At 42.4% G+C, this 23,275-nt stretch overlaps 1 protein-coding gene across 1 annotated transcript; it reads left to right on the top strand.

The window, feature by feature from the left end:
• The first annotated feature begins 18,770 nt into the window (after positions 1-18,770).
• LOC116895366 (NADH dehydrogenase [ubiquinone] 1 alpha subcomplex subunit 3-like) lies at positions 18,771-19,078 on the top strand. Its single transcript, XM_032896663.1, has one exon. It carries the CDS (start codon positions 18,771-18,773, stop codon positions 19,017-19,019), a length of 249 nt encoding a protein of 82 aa, XP_032752554.1. The 3' UTR covers positions 19,020-19,078.
• Positions 19,079-23,275: the final 4,197 nt, after the last annotated feature.

A 23,275-nucleotide genomic window follows, 5' to 3' on the forward strand; every position in this document is an offset into this window, starting at 1 on the left:
CTTACTATGAGGCTATTGGGGGACATGGGGTTAGCATTTTGTTGGAATGGATGCAGGACTTAAAAAACAGAGGGCGACAGGCCTCAGCTCTAAGCTTCAGCAGCTGGAAGACTGTGCACTGATGATTAACTCCCGGTCTTCTGTCTTTAAGCAAGGAAGATCATAATCACACTGGCCTCTGTGCTTTCAGAGGTCACTAGGTTTAATAAGTTAGCAGCATGTACGTCACAGAGTCAGAATCAGGTATCTGGGAGAGCTCCCTCCCTAACGGAGGAAAAGCACCCATCCCCTGCTAACAGCACTCAGCCCCGGACACTTCCCATGGCCCTCACAGCCCCCTGAGTCTTTCTGAAAGGAAGGACAGCCCAAGACCAAGTTCACAGCACAAAGGAGATTTATCTCAGAGAGACAAAGCTCAGGGAATGAGACGAAGACAGGAGATGGAGGATGAGGGAGAAGAGAACAAGGGAGAAGGTAGAAAGAAACATTTGCCCTAGAGGGACAAAGGGCTGAGTTGGATAGAGAGAAAACAGATGTGGCCCTCAGGCAAATGGCAGGTTAGACCGGGGAGAGAACGCCCATGTTAGGATGAGTTGGTTAATTTTGATTGGACATGTTAGTTAGAGAGGTCAAAGGGGGCTTTTGAGTGCTGGACGTCAATACTTTGATAGCTGAACCTTGGTAGTCAGCCTCAAAAGGAGGAAGTGGCCAAATAAGGAAATAGACCTTGGTGGCTAGTAATCTTTGGTTTTTATCAGGGCAGAGGAAATGGGGGAAGGGCAAGGCCAGCAGGAGCCCAGCCTGTCATGCTCAGGCCTGCTAGAGCCCCTCTCTTCCCTTCCCCACTCTTACCTACTTCCTATTTAGATTCCAAACCACATCCTGTGTCATAGAGCATAAGTAATCCTAGCAAGCTTTTACCTGAACTCTCTGATTCCACCTACACAGCTGTCACCCAAGGCCACACATCATCAGACCAGACACTGAGTCACTCAGTATTGACTGGCTGAATCAGGGATGGAGTACCAGCTCCCATCCATCATCGCCTTTTCTACATTATCCTTCCCTTACACCCAAATGAAACTCATTCCTTACCCAGGCCATTTCAAATGGGAAACTTCCCAGAGCACTGTTTCTTTTCAGAGACTCCTCATTTCCCATTTCCCAGGAGGCTGAGGTTGGAGATTTCAGAGCAAGGCCACAGAATGGGAGTTCTGGGTTATTTTTCACTGCCTTTCCAGCCTTGCTGTCCGGCCTCCTCTTTCCTTGAAAAGCTTTGGCTGTAAACACATGCCAAAAGGCCAACATTTCTGTTGCCTGGTCCTTTGCAGCATCCAAACCAGTAACCAGGGGCTTCCCTGGGGCCTGGTGACCTGCCTCTGGGAAGCAGACCAGAGCAGTGTCAACATGCTCCCTCCTCAGCAGCCGGGGTAGTGTGAGGCCTGGGACATATTCAGAAAACCAAAGGCCGTCCCAGCGAGTCTCAGCAGGTACATGACTGAATGACCTTCAAGGTCAGCATGCTCCCCTTATCCAGCGAGGCCTCTAAGGCTCTAGGATGCTCAGTGGCTAAGACATGGTCCCACAGCAGTTAGGGACCACAGAGATGCCAGGTCCTGGTCCTGCTTCCCAGCCCTGGGTTATTTGTCTTCTCATCAGTTCCCAGCCTGGACTAGAAGATGACAGAGACCACCTCAGACCCTTTGGATCCTGCTGTTGACTTCTAGGAGAAAGAGAAAGATAAACAGTATATACTTGCTTCTAATTTCAGGTTAAGACAGTGGTTTCAACCTGTGGGTCATAACCCCTTTGCAGGTCAAATAACCCATTCATGTGGGTCACATATCTGATATCCTGCATAACGGATATTTACATTATGGTTCATGTGGCAAAATTACAGTTAAGAAGTAGCAACGAAAATGATTTTATGGTTGGGGGCCACCACAGCATGAGGAACTGTATTAAAGGGTCACAGCATTAGAAAGGACGAGAACCATTGGATTAAGAGGAACTGAAAACAAAAACAAAAATACAGTAAATACAGTAAATACTATTATTGTCTCCATAAAGATGGAGACACTGATGTGGGAAGCTTGAATGCTTGTATCAGGTCTCATAACCTCCACAGTAGTGCTGGGATTCTAAATCAGATGACTTGTTTATCAAGTCATGTGCACACCACCACGCGCCTAATGCAGGACCTATCAGCCTTAGAGCACTTACTGCACTCAGGGCTGGTCTGACTGGAAGAGTTCCGAATGTCTTTCTTCTGAGGCTGGGTAACACAGTCACCGACTGGATTTGAATGGAAGGACTTCATGAAGAGCCTCTCCCAGAGGCAGAGACTCCAAGGCAGAGATCCAGACAAATGGCCAAATGGTCACAGAGAAAGATGCTAGGAGCATGGCAAAGGCCAGGAAGGTTCCTTTCCCTGGTTGCATGGTTCTCTGAGCCTCGTCTTCATTTCTTTTTTGATCACTAAAAACTCAAACTAGTTCTCCAAGGTTCTTGCCTCATTGCCAAGTAGTAAGTATGGAACACTGTGCTTAGCCCTTTTACATAAGCGCATTCATGCCTGACTGCCTTCTGTTGGGATAGAAAGGGCAGCACAGGTCTTCCTGCAGGGCCTAATGGAGAAAACACTCCCAAGTTGCTCCTTCAAAAAAAAAAAAAACCCTCAAAATAACTATTCATATTTATGAGGGGAATTGTGATACTTATAATACTATATACAATGTTTAATGATTGGATTAAAGTAATTAGCATATCTGTCACCTCAGTTATATGTCTCTTCTTTATTTTGGAGACATTCCAAAACCTTTCTTTTAGCTATTTTGAAATATGCAATAAATTATGTTCCCCTACTGTGACGATAGGACACTAGAATGTGTTCCTCCTGCACGACGGTATGCATTAGCCAGCCCTCCCCAGCCTCTAGTCACCACCATCCTACATTCATCCTCAGTGAGATCGACGACTTTTAGCGTCCTCATATGAAAGCATGCAGTAGGGGTTGGGGATTTAGCTCAGTGGTAGGCGCTTGCCTAGGAAGCGCAAGGCCCTGGTTCGGTCCCCAGCTCCAAAAAAAAAAAAAAAAAGAACCAGCAGTATTTGTCTTTCATGCCTGGCAGGTTTCATTTAATGTCTTCCAGGATCACTCATATAAAACACCCTAGACTGGGAATTCAGATGGGCCTTCTAAGTTTCACAGAGTCCACGAGACGGAATGGAGTATATCATCTTGTCTCTAAGTTTCCTCTCATTCCAGACCATTTCAACTTCCTAAATAATTCCTTGACCCTCAAAGACCTTATGACTTGAGGGGCCAGAAACACATTGGCCCCAGACACCCACATATCTTTATAGCAAGGTACTATGTGCATAGATGAAGAGTAGCCTCCTGGCCCTACCATAACAACGTGCCTGAAGGGAGAGTTTACTTGAAGGACTAATAGCCTTGTGGGCATCCCTTCTCCCTGTACAGCACAGGAGGTCCCTGTCACAGATATGATTCTGGTACATGGTGTCCCACTAAGAAGGGGAGGAGACTCAACGACACTTTCACACACCGGGGATTGCTTTCACTTCGCCTTTATGACAGTCCCCCAGCTTACCGAGGAGAAAAACGAGGTTGGAAAATGACCAACTCAAGGTTCCATGACATTTGGTCGGCAAGACTAAGACAAAGAGCCAATCTGACTCCAAGTCTGTCTCCTAACCACTAAGAAATGTGATCTGGCACTCACCTACCCACATCCGTCCATTTAGCCCTCCTCCTCACCTCCAAATGGAAGTTTCCTCTCAGACCAAAGAGGACCTTGACCTTCTGTAAACTCTCTTGAAGCAACCTGCCCCACCCATCAGTGCTTTGCCTGTGTCTGGCCTCCCTTTTATTCTAACACACAGCTTGAGGTGACCCTACTAGTTAATTGTTTGCTGAAAGAGCTTTCTCCCCCAACCCTGAACTATCCCACATGTAGTGGTGCATCACTGTGAGGCAGGAGGACCATAAGTTCCAGGCCAGCCTGGCGTCTGTAGTGAGAATTTATCTTAAAAAAAAAAACAGACAAAAAACAAGTGCTGCAGCAAGCTATTCCAAGCAAATAAACCAAACAACCCCACCCCACCCCACCCCCATTCTCTATCTCATCCTTCCTTCTACAAGTAGGGGTGACTTCTGCAAGCCCAGAGGCATGAGTGCTCCAGTAGCCTTGGCAAAGTGGTGTATGACGCCTCACAGTTTCTGTGGTGAGCCCCAACGTGTCCACCCCTGGCAATGTTGCCACTTGGCAGGAGCAAGTGACCTAGTTTCTCTCCCCCCCCCATCCTCCCCTGGCCCCCCTTCGGAGGAGCTAGGCAGCAGGCTGTGCAGTTTGGCATCTGCGGGTCTCTTCTGCCCTCTGCTGGTCGCTAGGCAAGAGGCTCGCCAAGGCTGGCAGTCCCACAAGTGTCTATTGTCGGGAACTGACTCTCCGGGCCTGTAAATGTTTGCTGAGTAAACAGAAGAAGTGGATCGTGGACCATTCTAGGCTCTGGGGCCTAAAGAGGCCAGAGTCAGGACTGCTGCTCTACTAACTGGTTACCCTCAGCCAAACCAGGCCCCATTCTCCCGTTGCTTTCCTTTTGCCACCCCACAGGCTCGTCCTCTTCTCTCTCTCAAGGCCTGGTGCCTGGCTAAGGAGAACTGAGTCAGGGAAGCCAAGTCTTGCTGCTCCACCACCTGTTGCGTTACCTTTGACCGGTTCCTTAAAGCGATCTGAAGTCCCTCCCTGATTACCTCATTTCCTGTCCGAGTAGTTGCTTCTGTTTTCTTGTGGCTTCTTCAGAATACTCTTTTTACTTGATACTGAATCTGTCGCTGACACATCTACTGGAAGTTTGACCTGTCTGCCCTCCTGACCGCCTTTCGAAGCCTTCACTTTAGCAGCCACACCCATGAGACTTCTGTTTCCCCAAACACATGTGGAAAGCCCGCTCGGAGCCCTCTACTTTTCAGAGATTTGTATCGATAAAGATATCTTGAAAACCAAAAAGTCTAGAAGACTCACCAAAGGACCACCTAGTGTTAACGATTTTGTGGGTCTTGAAGGCCTTTCATGGCAGCCCTCTGAGTAGTTTTGGTAACAGAACCAGAGAGGCTGATTTTACACATATAGTATACATAAAATAAAATTATATTATACATAGTATACATATAATTTCAATGTATACTATGTTTTCTATTTAGAATGTACGGAGCTTTTTCACAGGCTCCATATCAGAGAATGAAATTAGTTATTTTTTTAAACTAATTTTAAGGATGAGGAAAGTGGGGCCACAGAGAAGAAAATACTTCTCTCATGATTATTCAGGAAGAGAAAGACAATGATGCTCACGTTCAGCTTTCCAATCCCCAAACCTCGGGTGTTCATTCCAAAAACACTGCTGATTCTGCATCTTGAAAATGTGGAAGAACAGAAACCAAAACCGAAGTAAAGCGGAGAGAAAAAGAATCAAGCAGTCATATGCTGTATTTAACTTGTTCAAACAACAACTTAAGGGATGGGCTATTCTTCCCATTGGATTTCCCACAGTTAGTATATCAAAACTATACTTAGAGGCTGGGCTCACTCAGCAAAGGGCCTGTGGTGCAAACATGAGATCTGAGTTCAGAACCCCAGAACCCTGGTAACACTCAGTCATGCCTGGCAGTAGTGTGTCTTTAAGCCTAGGGTGGGGTGAGTGGGGTGGGTAGAGATGGGTGGATCCCTGACTGTTAGCCAGCCGGGCAGAATCCAGGAACTCCAGGTACCATTTCCTGATAAGTAACTCTGACTAGAAGAAATTTAAGGAAAGATTGGTTTCATCTGGTTTACCCTTCCTAGTCACAGTCCAAAAGGGAGGAAAGTCAAGGTAGGAACCTGAAAGCAGGACTTTTTTTTTTTTTTTTTTTTTTTTTTTTTTTGGTAGCATTACATCTGACCAGAGAACTCACACAGCCAAGGAAGTCCAGCAGGGACCACTGGAGAACGATGCTCACTAGGGTGCTAGCTCACACGCTCTTGCTTAGTTACATTTCTTACACAGCCTAAGACCCCTCCCCAGGAAATGGTACTGTCCACAGTGGACTTGATCCTACAACCCTATCCACCCCAACTGCAGAACTGACTCAAGCTGTACCACTCTTGCCTGAATTCGTGCATACACCTTTGTGAATCTCTCCCTTTGCCTTTCGTTTGGTGCCGTGAGGGAGCTAAAGGAGAATTTCCTTAGGGAATAGGAGTGGGAGAACATCCTGGTCTAGTATGATTATCAAAGGGTAGTCTAGAAACGGGTTCATATCTTGGCTCTGCTGTGTTGACCCTAGACACGACATTTTGTTCAACCTCTCTTCAAACCCAGTTTCATAATCCGCTAAAAGTAGGCACCAATTTCACTTCATTCTTTGTTGTTGATTGAGACAGAATGTTTATAGCCCATAGGGACATGAGCTCCTGATCCTCCTGTCCCCATGTCCTAAAGATCACAAACATGCACCACGGTGTCTGGCTTTTTACAGTGACTTGAGTAAATAATACCCAGGGACATAAATGTTATGCATATTATAATTATAAATTATAAATATTATGCAGTCTTCGGTCTTTTGAGATAGCAGTGACAAACTCTGGGGAGTAAGGTAAGGTGGTAGCCATCTTGTGGAGGCATATGGGAAGAATGCTAAGATCCAGAGGAAGAAGGGAACTAGGGTGAAGTGGAGGAGAGAGGAAGTGACTCACGCAGGCGCTGAGTGACTTGCTGTGGGACTTGGCCTTTGTGTTAAGTCACAGTTTCTCTAAATCAGAAGGATTTATTTTTTTTGGAGCATATACTGCAACCAGGCAGCTGATCAAGCAGGCATTTCACCAGAGGCCTCAGAAGACCAGGAAATCTCTGCTTCCCAAGAGGAGGGTCATGGTGCACTGAATGAATGACACCTGGGGATGGCAAAGGCTCTGTGGCCTTTTTTTTTTTTTTTTTCTTTTTTTTCGGAGCTGGGGACCGAACCCAGGGCCTTGCGCTTTCTAGGCAAGCGCTCTACCACTGAGCTAAATCCCCAACCCCTCTGTGTGGCCTCTTGAGGAAAGTGTTCAACAGAGATATAGAACTTAGACACCATCATGCTTGGCCTTCGTTTGGTTTTCTATCCCGTACTCAGGGACAACAGAAATCTGTAGCAGACCTGACTGAGCCCCAGGCTGATAGCATCCTGACGTAGGGGAAGTTCCCACACACCAGATCTAGTTCTGAAGCTCAGGCTGACTCATTTTACTTTTTGCCATTGCTTTGACCATGGGGTTAGCCCCCTTTGCCTAGGAGGAAATGAACATACCAAGGACTCAACCCTTAACTACCAAAATGCAGCAAGTGATAAAAGTCAGAGAAAGAACCCAGCCAACCAGCTCCATGCCTGGCATTCTTTTTTTTTTTGTGTGTGTGTGTGTTTGTTTTTTTTTTTTTTTTTTTAATCTGTGTATCCTTGGCTGTCCTGGACTTGAACCCACAGAGATCTGCCTGTCTTTGCCTCCAAGTGCTGAGATAAAAGGTGTATATCACCACACCCAGCTACGCCTGGTATTCTTTTTTTTTAAAGATTTATTTATTTTATATATGAGTACACTGTCATTGTCTTCAGACACACCAGAAGAGGGCATCAGATCCTGTTACAGATGGTTGTGAGCCACCATGTGGCTGCTGGGTATTGAACTCAGGACCTCTGGAAGAACAGCTACTGTTCTGTTTTTTGTTTTTGTTTTTGTGTTTTTTTTGTTTGTTTGTTTTTTTTTTTTTTTTTTTTTTTTTTTTCGAACTGGGAACGAACCCAGGGCCTTGCGCTTGCTAGGCAAGTGCTCTACCACTGAGCTAAATCCCCAACCCCCCCAGCTACTGTTCTTAACCACTAAGCCATCTCTCCGGCCCTACGCCTGGTATTCTTAACTATGATAAAATGCTGGTCATTACTCTCAGCTCAGAAATTATTAAAAAGTATACTGAAAAAAAATCTGTATCTGAATTTAACTGGATATATAAAGCTTCAGGAAAGTGCGTTTCTACTATAGCTTGCGCAATATTTTACCAGCATGACCAAAGTGTGCCATTTACAGTATTCGTTTCTTCCCTGGCAGCTATTTGGAACTTGATCTATGCTACCCATTGTGTGAGGTCCTGGGATGTTACACAGGGTGACACAGATTCAGATGTCGCCCCCATGACGCTTTACAATTGGCTGAGGCTGAGAGATACTGGACAAACGTGCTAGTGGAGTGCGTGACCGGTACCAGAGTGTCTCCAGACTATGGGCATGCATCAGAAGAGACGTACATCTTCCTTTTCAGAGAGAACTTTTGCCAAAAGCCATCCCTGAGTGAGAACAAACAATGAACACAGACTGAAATGTCACGCCGAGGACTAGTACTTAGGTCCGACCTCCTGGGCATAGGAAAGCTCCACCCAGGGGCTGGGACTCAGCCCTAGGACAGGACTAGTATTTAATCTTCAATATGATTTTTAAAAGGGAAGAATCAGAAGTCCTCCCAGTTTCCAGATAACTGACAAGGTTATCCTCACTGGACCCAGGACCTTATCCTGCCTGGTTCTCCTTTATAGAAATAAGATGCCCTACATGTTATAGTGTGCTTCAGCTTATAGCAAAGAGCTACAAAGAGCTCTAGCTCTGGAACCAGACAGATACTTGGGGATCAATTACTTAATCCCTGTGGTCTCTCAGTTTCCTCTCTGTGAAATGGGTTAACAGTAGTAGCTACTTCCAAGGCTAAGTTGAGATGTAATTGAGGTAACACGTATAAGCTTAGAATTATGTTGGACACACATATTCAGTTGATAAGTATTCAGTTGATAGTGAATAGTACAGCCTTCCTTCACCTTTTACTTTGATAGGTAATATTAAAACAAATTGGGTTTATCTCCAGATATTACATGGTAGTAGGGAGAATGGCTGTGTAGTTCAGTGGTGGACTACTTGACTGGGATATGTGAAATCCTTGGTTCAACATATGTATATAATATATGTATATATTCAGTTTCTCTTATCAAACAATTGTTTACATGTTCTTTGCACCATTCTTTCCTTGCTTTCTACCCTATATATTTACATTCCTTCCCTATCTCTTTACATTATATAATTCTATAAGCCTTCTGGGAGAAAGGTCACAGATATAAAATTTCTTGGTGTTTCTTACATGGAAAGAGAAACAGAATCAATATGGAAATTGAATTCTGTTCAGCATTCCCAATGGTTATTTATAAAATTTGCCCAGAGGGAGAAACAGAACTCTAAATATAAAAACCACGTAAAAATTCCATTTAGGGAGCTCCAGAGTGCTTTATTTCTAATATGTTATTATGATAGTGGAGGCTATTATTAAATTTTAGACACTGTGGAGTGACAGAGATACCCCTTGGGTCCCAAAGGAGGACAGGTCCCCATGAATGTCAGTCTGTGGCAGTTCCAAGCAGTGTGCTTCAGAATGTCTTACCTCTTCCCCAAACAATATTAGATCTTTAAAGAAAAAGATAAGTATGTGACATGTACTGCCTGGAGTGCCCTGTGTGTGACCTGCATTCAGAGCCTGACCCTGAGAGGGCAGGAAAACAGATCCTGCTCCCACAGGCCCGAAAGAATACACTATCCTTTATCATTCCCTCACTCCACAGCAACTGGAATGCTTCCCCCTCTAGGCAAAAACAATTACTCACTGTAATTATACTTGGCATTTAGGCAACACTCTATAGCCACTAATTAGTTAAACACTCACATCAACCTGTTAGACCGAAAAGAATCCTGGCTGGGTGCAGGGTAAAGAGAGGTGGAGTTCAAGTATAATGGACAACCTTTCCAATATCCACTCTTATCTTGGCCCTGAATATCTCCTAAGCCCTGACTGTAAATGTATGTGTTCTCTCTCCTAGGATGACCATCATGTGAAAATAATTCACAACCTAGTTAGAGATGGGAGGAAAACAAGATGATGTCCATTAAAAAAAAAAATGAGGGTAGGGTGTTGGGCCTGTGAGATGATCCAGCAGGTGAGAGTGTTTGCAGCACAAGACTACTTGATTTGATCCCTGGAACCCACTGTGGAAGGAAAGAACTGACTCATGAAAGTTCTTCTGACCTCCAGACATGTACTGTGGCACCTGCGCTCACACACATCACTCATAAATACACACACACACACACACACACACACACACACACACACACACACACACACAAAACTATTACTACCGCTAGGAGTAATAATAATGATAAAGATTAGAGAGTAGGCCAGAGCAGAGAGACCAGGGGGAATCTGCTGAAGATTGAATGAAGGGAGGACTTGTGGTTGCTGGGACTGCTAAGAGTGGACAATCAGCCAACATCCTCCACATAAGACTTCCTCAACTGCACAGAGCTACGGTGCCCAACAAGTTTATGCTCTTTGCCACAGTGGTCCAGCTCAAGGCTCAGTGAAGCAGAAACACACAGACTTAGCCTTCTTGGTCTTCTCATCCCAGGACATCTCTGAAGGGATGGATGTCATGAAAGCCTCCAAGGAGCTGGCTGAGTTTGTGATTGGGTCTACTTGACAACTTCATCTCTTCTTCTTGATTCTATTCTTTTCCTATCCTTCTACAGGTGTCCATCTCAAAGACACTCCTTAAGCCACCCTGCATAATAAACTCTGCCTCAGAGATCACTTCCCAGGAGACCCAATAGTGGAAGGTTAGAAGAATAGGGCTTCCATTAGGAATGGTCAAGAGGTAGAAAAGTTTGATGCAGGATTTGGGAATGACTGAATAGATAGGGCCATATAAAATGAGTGGGGAAGGAGGATGCAAAAAGCTATCAGGAAGACTAAGGTGAGAAAGAGCTGCACCAGGGTGATGGCATCAGACGAAGTGAGGCCACAAACCAATAGCAAAGAATAAGAAACGAAAAGGTCGGGCCGAAGAGATGGCTCAGGGATTAAGAGCACTCGCTGCTCTTTCAAAGGTCCCGAGTTCAGTTCCCAGCATCAACATGACATTTCATAATGTCTCATACCATTTTCTGCTGTGTAGATGTTCATACAGAAAAAGTACCCGTATAAATAAAATGTATAAATAAGTCAATCTAAAAGTAAATAAATAAAATAAAAATGCTCTTTATAGAAAATAGAAAAGAAAAGGTCACATTTTTTCAAAAAGGGAAACTCAAAGATAAAAGGGTTTTGTCTTATTTTGCCAAGTTATCACATTAAGAAAATAATAAGAGTGTTGTTATGATGAATTATATTTTAGAATTGAATTTGAGTTGAGGAGAAATCATGTAGGAAGTTGTATATAAAAAAACAGAAAAGAAGATAAAAGGTCAGATCGGAAGAGGTCAACTGGGAGCTGTGTCAGATTGTATTTCCCAAAGATGGGCCAAAGTGTCTGTGGTGATGCAATATTCCAAAAATATCTTTTACATTCTAACAGACTGAAACTTTTGCTGGACCACACAGTCAGATTTAATAATACATCTTAAGGTCACAGAAACACTTAAGGCTGCTAGCCTACTGTGACCTCAGACTGTTTTAACTTGCCTTTAAGAGAACAAAATAACAACCAAGCGTACTTGCCTTGGATTTCCCATGTGAACAACTTTTAAAACCCAAGCTAATGCACAGTTGTAATATTAAGTTGTGTACTCTCCATGCCCCACCCTCCACCCCCACCCCCACTCCACTCCCACCCCACCTCCACCCTAGTAATTAGGCTAATTTGTTGGGTAATTGGGTAATTTGTTGAAAGCAGCAAACAGAGAAGTTGAAAACAACTTCCTAAAATCTATCATAAGGGTTGAAATCAGCCATTTATGGATATTAGTTGATAAACAATGATGTTTGTCATCTGGTTAGTTGGGATCTCTGGAGCCAGTGTCTTAGACACACACACACACACACACACACACACACACACACACACACACACACACAGATAGACACACAGGGACACACAGAACCATTAGGCAGGCACAGATGCAGACTCACACAACAGGAAGATGGAGGATGGAAGATATAGGGAGCATGAAGTAGAGAGGTCAAATCTGGACTCACTCTTGGTTAAACTACTCCTGGGAGAAGGGCTTTTGTTTCTTTCCTTGATGCAACACTGAAGCATTATCGATGTCTCAGAGTTGATCACTAACGCATTATCATCAGCACAAATGTCTACCATCTCACATTCTCCTCTAGTGTGAATTGGCTGGGTCCCATCGAGAATCGGAGTCTCATCCCTACCCTGCTAGATCTGGACAGGACTCTGACTGCTTCCCTCAAGAGAGGGCATAGAAGAGATATTGTGTGATTTCTGAGCCTAGGCCAGAAAAGCTGGGCAGCTTCTGCCTTGTGCCCTTGGAATGATGCCAGATTCCATGTAAGAAGTCTCAGTGTCCTCAAATGACTGTGCTGAAGAGGTTCTGTACATGAGATGACAGCTGGCACCAAATGATGTCCACGAGTGAATATTCTGCCTGAAAGAGATAACTAAAGCCCCAGCCAACATCTGCCCTCAATGACACGGAAGAGCTCAAGTGTGAAATAGTGTCTTTCCCAAACTCCTGATCCACAGATAGGAAAGCTTGCTATGTAGTACCAGTACGGGGAACAGTGTGCCCTGCATAGTGACCTCCTAACCTCCATCTTCTTCTACTCCCTGCCCCCCATTTACCCTACTCCATTGGCTTCTACTTCCCATTAGCTGCCAGGGATTATTCTTAAGTAGTTACCAGGTACTATGGTTGCATCACTCCCTTGAAAATCTGGTTTTAAGTGGCCTGCAGAGGGCCTCAAATTTTAATATGTGTTATACTGCGGATGGTTAATACTGCGGATGGTTAATACTGCGAATGGTTAATACTGTGGGTGGTTAATACTGTGGGTAGTTAATACTGTGGATGGTTATACTGTAGATGGTTAATACTGTGGATGATTATACTGTGGATGGTTAATACTGTGGATGGTTATACTGTGGGTGGTTAATACTGTGGGTGGTTAATACTGTGGATGGTTAATACTGTGGATGGTTAATACTGTGGATGGTTAATACTGTGGATGGCTAATACTGTGGATGGTTAATACTGTGGATGGTTAATACTGTGGATGGTTAATACTGTGGATGGTTAATACTGTGGGTGGTTAATACTGTGGATGGTTATACTGTGGATGGTTATACTGTGGATGGTTCGTTTTATGTGTCAACTTTAATGAGCCCGAGGACATCCAGCCACTGGTCAAACTGTATTCTGGATGTAGCTGTGAAGATTTTTAAAAAGATGACATTAACATTTGAACTAATTACAGAGTAAAGCAGTGTAGTATATGTAGGGGTAGGGAGGGGTCTAATGGACAACAGACCTGAGTGGAATAAAAAGGCTAAGAGGTTACTCCGGCCTAAGGGTGTTGGATAGGCACGAGCTTTTTCCTGCCTTCAGATCCAAACCAAAGCATTCATTTTTGTTGGGTCTCAAGTCTAGCAGCTTTCAGTACAGCATGAGCATCCTTGGCTTCTTGTGCCTCAAGACTAGGTTTTGGGAGCTCTCAACCACCATAAAATAGCTGTGCCAACCAGACTTTTGTTTGTTTGTTTGTTTTGTTTGTTTTTGATGGAATTTGGCTATGAAGCCCAGAAGGAAATTTAACTCATAACCCTCTTGCCTCATCCTTCTATGTAAATGAGATTACAAGAATGTTTTACCAAATTTTCCTTGAACAAATTCCTTATAAGTAACAATATGTATTACATATAATAAAAGCATATATGTCATATACATGCCATATGTGTGGTTTAATTAACCATATACCATGTTTTTTTTACATACATATACATGGTATTTCTTATCCATTCTAATTTCTTTGGATCCCAGTGACTATAGAGGGCAGAGCTCAGGAATTTCTTTTTAAAAACAAGGTCTTAAGTGATTTTGCTTCTAGCATGGGTGCCAAACTTTAGTCTACAAATCCATTACTTTACCACCCAGCAATTCATTCCCAGTTTTGTTAAATGTAAAAAAAAAAATTCTCACCATCAGCTTGAAGATGACCATGGCTTTGCTGAAGACTCTGTAATGTATATATTTATATATCAGCTTTCTGTAATGTATATATTTACATATCAGCTTTCCTATTTTAGTTTCTGTATCTTGTATCATGAAAATAGTAATTTTCTTTTCATTAATTTATAAATGTATTACATTAGATTTATAAATTAATATTGTATGTAATATAGCTTTAAACGTGTATTTGCACAAAACTCACAAGTGGTAACAACTGAAAAATGCTACTTTCTGATAAACATTATCCTCATCACCATCCCCTTCCATTCCCAATACTCTGCCCCTTGAGTTGGAAGTCGCTACTTATCCAGCAAGGTCTCCCTGATGGCCCCGCTTGTGCTACTATTTTGCCTTGAAGGGTTTGTCTGTGTAATAAATATTTATTGAAAGGTTGGCACATGCCAAGCATAATGCTTGGAGCCACGTCCCCTGTAGACAAGTAATTGCTTCCTTTTCAGAGGGCCCCAGGCACTGAGTTCCACCCTCTCATCACCTCACCACTCCATGACACAGTTAGCACTTCTCCCTCGCCAGGAGGAGCAGCTTCTTATGCCAGAGACTACGGCTTGTTCATCTGTATATCCCGGTCTCTGGCATGCTGCCCAAAAGTCAGTAGGAACTCAATTAAGGTTGATGAACGAGTTAATATACGAATGGTGATAGCCTGGTGTCGGGTACATCAGAGGTGGCCAATAAATAAGCTGAAATGAAATTAAATTCAAAGTACAGGTCAAGAAACAAGGACAGAGAGAAGCAAGAAGGAAGGGTTGTTGAAGACTACCAAGATGAAAGGAAGTGAGCGCTGGGGAGAAGAAAGGAAAACATTAGATTTGATAAAAAAAGGAAGTTAATGGGGCCTGAAAAGACAGCTTAGTCATTAAGACCACTTGTTGCTCTTGCAGAGGACCTGGATTTGTTTCTTAGTATCCACATGGGGTTCATGACCATCCATAATTCTGGTTCCAAGGGCCCTGCTGCTCTATTCTGATAAAATAAATGAATCTTTTTAAAAAGTAAATTAAAATTAAAACCTAGAATAAATGTTCATTGTAAAGTTTATCACAATTTAGTTACTATTGAAGTGTTCATGACAACTCTTAAAACTTTTTAAGATGTCTTTATTTCCTATTATGTGCCTACATGTATATAAGTGTATCATGTGTATATTAGTGCCTGTGGCAGTCAGAAGAGGCCATTAAGCCCTGGGAAATGGAGTTACCAACAGTCGTGAGCTGCCATGTGGGAACCAAATCTGGGTCCTCTGCAGAGCATCGAGTGCTCTTAACCACTGTGTGATCTCTCCAGCCGCATAGCTCTTAGAATCTAGTCAGTGGCTGGGTACTGTGGGAGGATGGCAAGATGGCTTATTTGGTAAATGTGTTTGCTGCCCTGCCTGAAACCCTGAGTTGATCTCCAGACAGTTGTCCCCTCCCCTACACCTCTCTCCTTCCCCATCACACACACACACACACACACACACACACCCCTTGACAGGCTTCCAGAGGTCTCATTCACACCTGAATACCAGGTGTAATGGCAGGTTTGTTTTCTATGACGAGACTTGAGACCCTTAGCTAAGGGGCCGTCTGCTTCCACACCCTCTCCCTCCACTCCCTGAGCAAGTACTTAGGTGCTGCCTATTCTGCAGTCGGTACTTGGAGATCCATTTAGAAAGTTTGCCTTTAAGACTTGTTCTGTTTTGCTTTGAGGCAGATCCCTGGTTGTCCTGGAACTCACTTTGTAGGTCAGGCTAGCCTTGAACTCACAGAGATCTGCCTGCCTATGCTTCCATTCTTATAAGACTCTTAAATCCTCTGGGCCATGGTGACGAATGCCCTTAATCCCAGTACACTAGGGGTGGAGGCAGGTACATCTTTGTAAGTTTGAGGCCAGTCTGGTCTACAGAGCCATATTCAGGACAACCAGGGCTACATAGAGAAACTCTGTCTCAAAAAACCAGGAGACTCTTAATCTTTTGATTAAGACTCCCAGGGCAGCTGAATTGGGAACATCCTTCTGAGAGGCATTTAGAACTCTCTCCACCATTTGCTGCTTCCAGGTATGGCACGAATATAGGCATCCAGGTTATCTCCTGGAAACAGTACTGTTGTCCAGCATATGTTCTAGGGAATTCAGGTTTGCACCCTGCAGCCAAATGAGTTCAGGGTTTCTTTACTGCAGGATTTTCTGGGGATTATATGCAAAACTGCATGAGGGGAGGGTAGATTTTGAGTGAAATGATATACCTGGGGTATGAGTATGAGTTCACCTTATGATGAGGGTGACAAACACATAACCTGAAATGGGAGAGCTATGTGAGACAGGAAGCAGGTCAGTGGGGTAGATGGATAGCATTGTGAGGCTAAAGTGGTTACCAAGGTCACACTACATGGGGGCCTGTGGGAAAGGGCCTTATATTGAAAATTCATGACTTTATCTGAAGATGTATAGAAGCCACTAGATTTGTGTTTTAGAAAACTCATTTAAACTGCTAAATCAAGAATGGATTAGCAGAATGCCTTAGGGCCAAATGAGCTGTTTGGAAGGGTGTAGAAATGATTCATTGAACAAAAAAAGGACTGTACTAGGAGAGATGCTAAAAAGAACTCCCTCAGTGTCTAGATGAAGTCCTTTGTTGAAAAAGCAGCCAAGCCCACACATAACTAATAACTACGTGTTAATTCACAGATATCCACCTACTTCCCCAGAAAGCTCTCTCTGTTCCTGAAAGACTGGATGGAAAGGAAATGATACTCTCCCTTCTCAGTTCATTTAAACAAAGTACTATGCAGAAACACTTGTTCCAGTCCCTAGAGTATCTGCCATTTTAATCCAAAGAGAGTTCAAGAACTTTCTAGCATAATACCCATCTTTAACCATGTTCTCTGGGCCCAGCCTTTACCCATGTAACTGAAGTTTGTTTCCTGAATCTGGAAATTTCAAAGCTGGGAGGAACCCTAGAGGTACCACTAACTTCAACTATATGAAAGGATTGCTTCTCTATATCTTAAGAGGTTTGAAATAAGAGTCAACTCTTTCCACAGTTACAGCAATGATTCGGCCCCTGGGTACTATTTGTTTGTCCTGCTCCAGAGCCTCTGAGCTCTTCCAACACATCTTACGATTCACCCCCAACACTTGCTCACATTCTTACTGTGTACATACCCTCACACAAGCTTTAATGCAAGAGTCACACGGTGAACAATTTTGGGCTAGCACCTTTAAAAAAAAACATTACTTACTCAGAATTTTATTTGATGTGTACTGCATAGACTGAACTGTTGGAATACATATAAGTAAGTCTCTTGGCTACCTGGTTTGTGCTGAAGTTGTCTTTAATTATTTACACGGAGTTTGTTTAAATTTGTATTAGTTCTAATATTTTAGGACCAGTTTAAAATGATATATTTTAGAGCCAGGTGTATTATTATATAGTACATTACTATATTCTCAGCACTAGGGAGATGGTGGTAGGGTGATCATATGTCAGTGACCAGCCTAGACTGAAAAGGCATGAGATTGTCTTCAGACAAACAGCAACAAAGAACTAAACTCTGGGTAATTTTAAGTATACCTGGGTTTGGCCTACCTGAGCAAATTCTGGATAGAGATCATGTCATATAATTTTCTCCCTATATTTTCATTGGAATAGCACATAGAACACATTAATGATGTGTCTGATGTGCAAGGCTCTCTCAGCTGAAGCTTAAGCTGTTCATAGCTTTGTATTCCTTTTCTAGAATGTCAATGAGCTTTAATCTCAATACTAACAACAAGGATGAAAAAGACACTTTTAAGAATAATCTTGGGTTGGGGATTTGGCTCAGTGGTAGAGCGCTTGCCAAGCAAGCGCAAGGCCCTGGGTTCGGTCCCCAGCTCCGGAAAAAAAAAAATAGAAAAAAAATAGAAAAAAAAAAAGAATAATCTTAACATAAAAAAGTTGATGAAGGAAATGAAATAAACCTAATGAAAAGGTAGCTAGATCTATGTGCTGAAATGAAGAAGCCTTTAAAAACGTATTGTATTTTTCTAAATGAATTCATAGAGTTAACGAAACTGCAATTACAGACAGCTGTTCACAAGCCTTCATGAACTGATTATAAAATTTATAAGAAGCAAATACCAGTGACAGTACCAGAAAGTGATGAGAATTTTTAAAATAAGATTTAAACTGTGGTAATTATAAAAGGTTAATAAACTTGACCATGAATTAATTTATTAAGTATAAATTTAATAACCTGTAATCTCAACATTCAAGAAGTAGAGGCAGCAGTTAGAAGTCAGTCTGGTTTACAGAGGGAGTTCTAGGACAGCCAGAGCTACACAAAGAACTTGTCTCAAAACTAAAACCAAAAACCAAACAATCAATCAATCAATAAATAAATAAATAAATAAATAAATGCAAGCAAGGTTAAACAAAATGAAAAGATAAAGCATAAAAAACATATTTGCTACACTTGTACCCTACAAAGAATTAGAATCAAGAATATGAAAAGTCCTAGCCAGAGCAATCAGACAATGAAAGGAGGTCAAAGGGATAACAATTGGAAAGGAAGAAGTCAAAATATCACTATTTGCAGATGATATGATAGTATACTTAAGTGACCCTAAAAGTTCCACCAGAGACCTACTTAGCCTGATAAACAACGTCAGCAAGCTCTTGTCCAAGACCAAGATGGCTGCTAGAATCTCCGCCTTCCTTAAGAATGCCTGGGCGAAGGAGCCGGTGGTGTCCTTCACTGTCTGGGGCCTCGCTGTAATTATGCCCATGATTAGCCCCTACACCAAGTATGCTAGCATGATCAACAAGGCCACACCCTACAACTACCCAGTGCCTGTGAGAGATAATGGGAACATGCCTGATGTGCCCAGCCACCCACAGGAACCTCTGGGTCCAAGCTTGGAATGGCTCAAGAACCTGTGAATACTTCTGTTGATGGAATCGGTCCCTTCCCTGTTGCCCTCCAATAAAAATATGAAAACTAAAAAACTAAAAACAAAAAAAAACTTCAGCAAAGTGGTTGGGTATAAAATTAACTCAAATAAATCAGTAGCCTTACTCTACTCAAAGGATAAACAGACTGGGAAAGAAATTAGGGAAATGATACCCTTCACAATAGTCCCAAATAACATAAAATATCTCAGTGTGACTCTAAACAAGCAAGTGAAAGATCTGTATGACAAAAGAAAGAAAATGAAGAAGATCTTAGAAGATGGAAAGATGTCTCATGCTCATGGGCGACAGGCAGATAGGTCAGTGGAATAGAATTGAAGACCCAGAAATGAACCCACACACCTATGGTCACTTGATCTTTGACAAAGGAGCTAAAACCGTCCAATGGAAAAAAATAGCATTTTCTACAAATGGTGCTGGTTCAACTGGAGGTCAGCATGTAGAAGAATGCAGATTGATCCATTCTTATTACCCTGTACAAAGCTTAAGTCCAAGTGGATCAAGGACATCCACAACAAACCAGATACACTCAAACTAATAGAAGCAAAAATGGGGATGAGCCTTGAACACATGGGCACTGGGGAAATTTTCCTGAACAGAACACCAATGACTTATGCTATAAGATCAAGAATCAACAAATGGGACCTCATAAAATTGCAAAGCTTCTGTAAGGCAAAGGACATTGTCATTAGGACAAAACAGCAACCAACAGATCTTTACCAATCTACCTCTGATAGAAGGCTAATATCCAATATATAAAAAGAACTCAAGAAGTTAGACTCCAGAGAGTCAAATAACCCTATGAAAAAATGGGGTACAGAGCTAAACAAAGAATTCTCAGCTGAGGAATATCAAACGGCTGAGAAGTACCTAAAGAAATGTTCAACATCCTTAGTCATCAGGGAAATGCAAACCAAAATAACCCCAAGTTTTCACCTCACACCAGTCAGAATGGCTAAAATCGAAAACTCAGGTAACAAAAGATGCTGGTGAGGACGTAGAGAAAGAGAACACTCTTCCATCGTTGGGATTGCAAGTTGGTACAACCACTCTGAAAATCAATCTGGTGTTTCCTCAGAACATTGGATATAGTACTACTTGAGGACCCAGCTATACCACTCCTGGGCATATACCCAAATGATGCCCCAACATATAAAAAAGACACATGCTCCACTATGTTCATAACAGCCTTATTTATAATATCCAGAAGCTGGAAAGAGCCCAGATGCCCTTCAACAGAGGACTGGATACAGAAAATATGGTACATCTACACAATTGACTATTACAAAGCTATCAAAAACAATGACTTCATGAAATTCATAGGCAAATGGATGGAACTAGAAAATATCATCCTGAGTAAGGTAACCCAATCACAAAAAGGCACACATGGTATGCACTCACTGTTAAGTGGATATTAGCCCAAAAGTTCTAATTACCCAAGATACAATCCATAGACCACAGGAAGCTCAAGAAGGATGACAAAAATGTGGATGCTTCAGTCCTTCTTAGATGGGGGAACAAAAATATTCATAGGAGGGAATATGGAGACAAAGTTTGGCCATTCAGAGTCTGCCTCACTTGGAAATCCAGCCTATGTATGTGTATACACACACACACACAGACACACACACACACACACACACACACACACACACACACACACATATCCACCAAACCTAGACAATATTGATGAAGTCAACAAGGGCATGCTGACAGGAGCCTGATATAGCTGTCTCCTGAGAAGCACAGTCAGAGCTTGACAAATACAGAGGCAAATGATAGCAGCAAAACACTGAACTGAGAACGGGACCCCTGTTGGAGGAATTAGAGAAAGGATTGAAGGAGCTGAAGGGGCTTGCAACCCCATAAGAACAACAATGTTAACCAACCAGATCTCACATCCAAAGAGTACACTTGGACAGACCCATGGCTCCAGCTGCATATGTAGCAGAGGATGGCCTTGTTGGGCACTAATAGGAGGAGAAGCCCTTGGTCCTGTCAAGCCTGGACCCTTCCCCTGCCCCAGTGTAGGAGAATGTCAGGGTAAGGAAGCAGGAAGAGGGGGTGGTTGGGCAGGTGAACACCCTCATAGAAGAAGGGGGTGGTGGTTGGATAGGGGGCTTATGGATGGGAAAACGGAAAAGGGGATAACATTTGAAATGTAAATTTAAAAAAAAAAAGAAAGAGTACTGGCTGCTCTTCCAAAGGTCCTGGGTTCAATTCCCAGTACCTACATGGCAACTCACAACTGTCTACAACTCCTGTTCCAGGGAATCTGACACCCTCACACAGACATACATGCAGTCAAATCACCAAAGAACATAGAAATAAAATAAATTTAAAAATTCAACTCGACGTTTTGTTGTGAAACTTAACATTCAATATTTCTGTCTGACTCTATCTCCTCTTCCTAATCGCCACACAGTCCATTCCACCGTTTAGGCTGGAACACCTGCTCATTCCCTGCTCAAGCTGGAAAACCCTACCTGCCCTCTTTCTCCCCAACCCCACCCACATGGAGGAAACATCAGGCTAAATTTCATCACTCCTCATCTGAACATTTCCTGCAGCCCATCCAGGGGCTCAGTTTTTGACCATGTGTGACCACAATCCTTGCTTAGTGCTATAAAACCTCAATTTAGCCTGGGCTTGTGACTTCACTGACCTTCACAAGTGAGAGTGGTGAACCCATTGGAGAGCTGTTTTCCAATAAACCTGCCTTTATCTACTTTTAATCTGGTCTAATCTGGCCTATATCTGCATTACTGAGAGAGGAAAAAGTCGATTGCCTCAGACCCCAAGGTTTTATTACGTAGCCCAGAATAGCCTATAACTTACTATGTAGACCAGGCTGGACTTGAACTCATATAAGCTGCTTGATTCTTCTCAGTGAGTGCTGGGATTACAATTATGTGCCATCACACCTGATTCAACACGCTTTTTAATCCAGTAATTCCACCATGTATTCTCCATCCTTCATCTACCCAGTCCACTCTAGAGAATAAAATTATCTTCATAGTTTCACTGCTCATAATAGAAAACAAAACAAGATGTCTGGAAGAAGATACCAGCTGAGCTGCCTAGAAACTCAAGCCAACCTAGCTAGCTACCTGGAAAGAATACTTTGCAACTTGTGTGGTGTGCTGGGTTGGTTTTTTGGTGACACAGTTATCTTTAAGTCATTTCTTTTCCTTTAGTTAACTCTTCACTGGTATTTTTGTAAGAAATGCCAATCAAACTCATTGGCTCACCAAACTGGATTTGGGTGAGATCTGTACTTTGCTTTGGAATTGGTTCCCTATCCAAGGTAAGTAGACATTTGTTCTTGTCTCCCCAGTGTCACAGAACACATTCATATAGTACTTACCATGTGGCAAATACAGTTTCTAGGCTCTGTATATGTTCTAACCCATTTAACCTCTGTGAGAAGATTCCATTCTTTGGTAATCCCTATTTGATAGATAATAAAACTAAAGCCCAGAGGGACTGATAGTCCATCCAAGGCCCACATGTCAGCATAGCTGACATTGATCCAAACTGACTGGTTCATGCTCTTCATCAGTACCTTATAAGGTATATAAATAAAGGATATATATATATATATGTATATGTATATACATTTATATACACACACACACACACACATATATATATATATGTGCAAGACTTTGTAAGTATACTAAGACTCACTGACTTTAAATGGGTAAGCTTTTTGCTATCAGTAACATATATATTTTGACACAAGGTCTTTCTCTGTAACCCAACCTGAGCTGGAACTCACAATATAACCTAGGCTAGCCTCAATCCTCTGGCCCAGTCTGCCATATAAAATTCTGATTTTAAAACTTTCCACAAACCACAAGTTCATCACTTTATAATGCAAACTAGATCCCAACATGATTGATTGCTCATAGATAGAATTATGTACTCTTCTTGGTATCAGATAAGACAAACCTTGCTGTCAAGAGATCACTCATTTTATATCGGGATATGAGACAGAAAATTTTAATCTACTATTATGGAAGAGAAAAATGTTAAGTTTCAAGCTTTAGGCCTGTTTGCATATACCAGGAAATTAAACAGCTCTCAATAAATTCATATTGCAAGCATAATTGTGTAGATATAACACAATAAAACCCAGGAAGAATGAAGATGGAAAGAACATTGAAATTATACTGATATTTTTAAAGTTGTGCATATACTTTTGATTTTTTTCTTTCATATTT

The sequence above is a fragment of the Rattus rattus genome, chromosome 3 (assembly GCF_011064425.1).
Source record: "Rattus rattus isolate New Zealand chromosome 3, Rrattus_CSIRO_v1, whole genome shotgun sequence".
In the NCBI taxonomy this organism is placed as follows: Eukaryota; Metazoa; Chordata; class Mammalia; order Rodentia; family Muridae; genus Rattus; species Rattus rattus.

Coding starts and splice junctions, on each gene's coding strand:
- LOC116895366 (XM_032896663.1), top strand. CDS start 18,771: ATGGCTGCTAGAATCTCCGCCTTCCTTAAGAATGCCTGGGCGAAGGAG.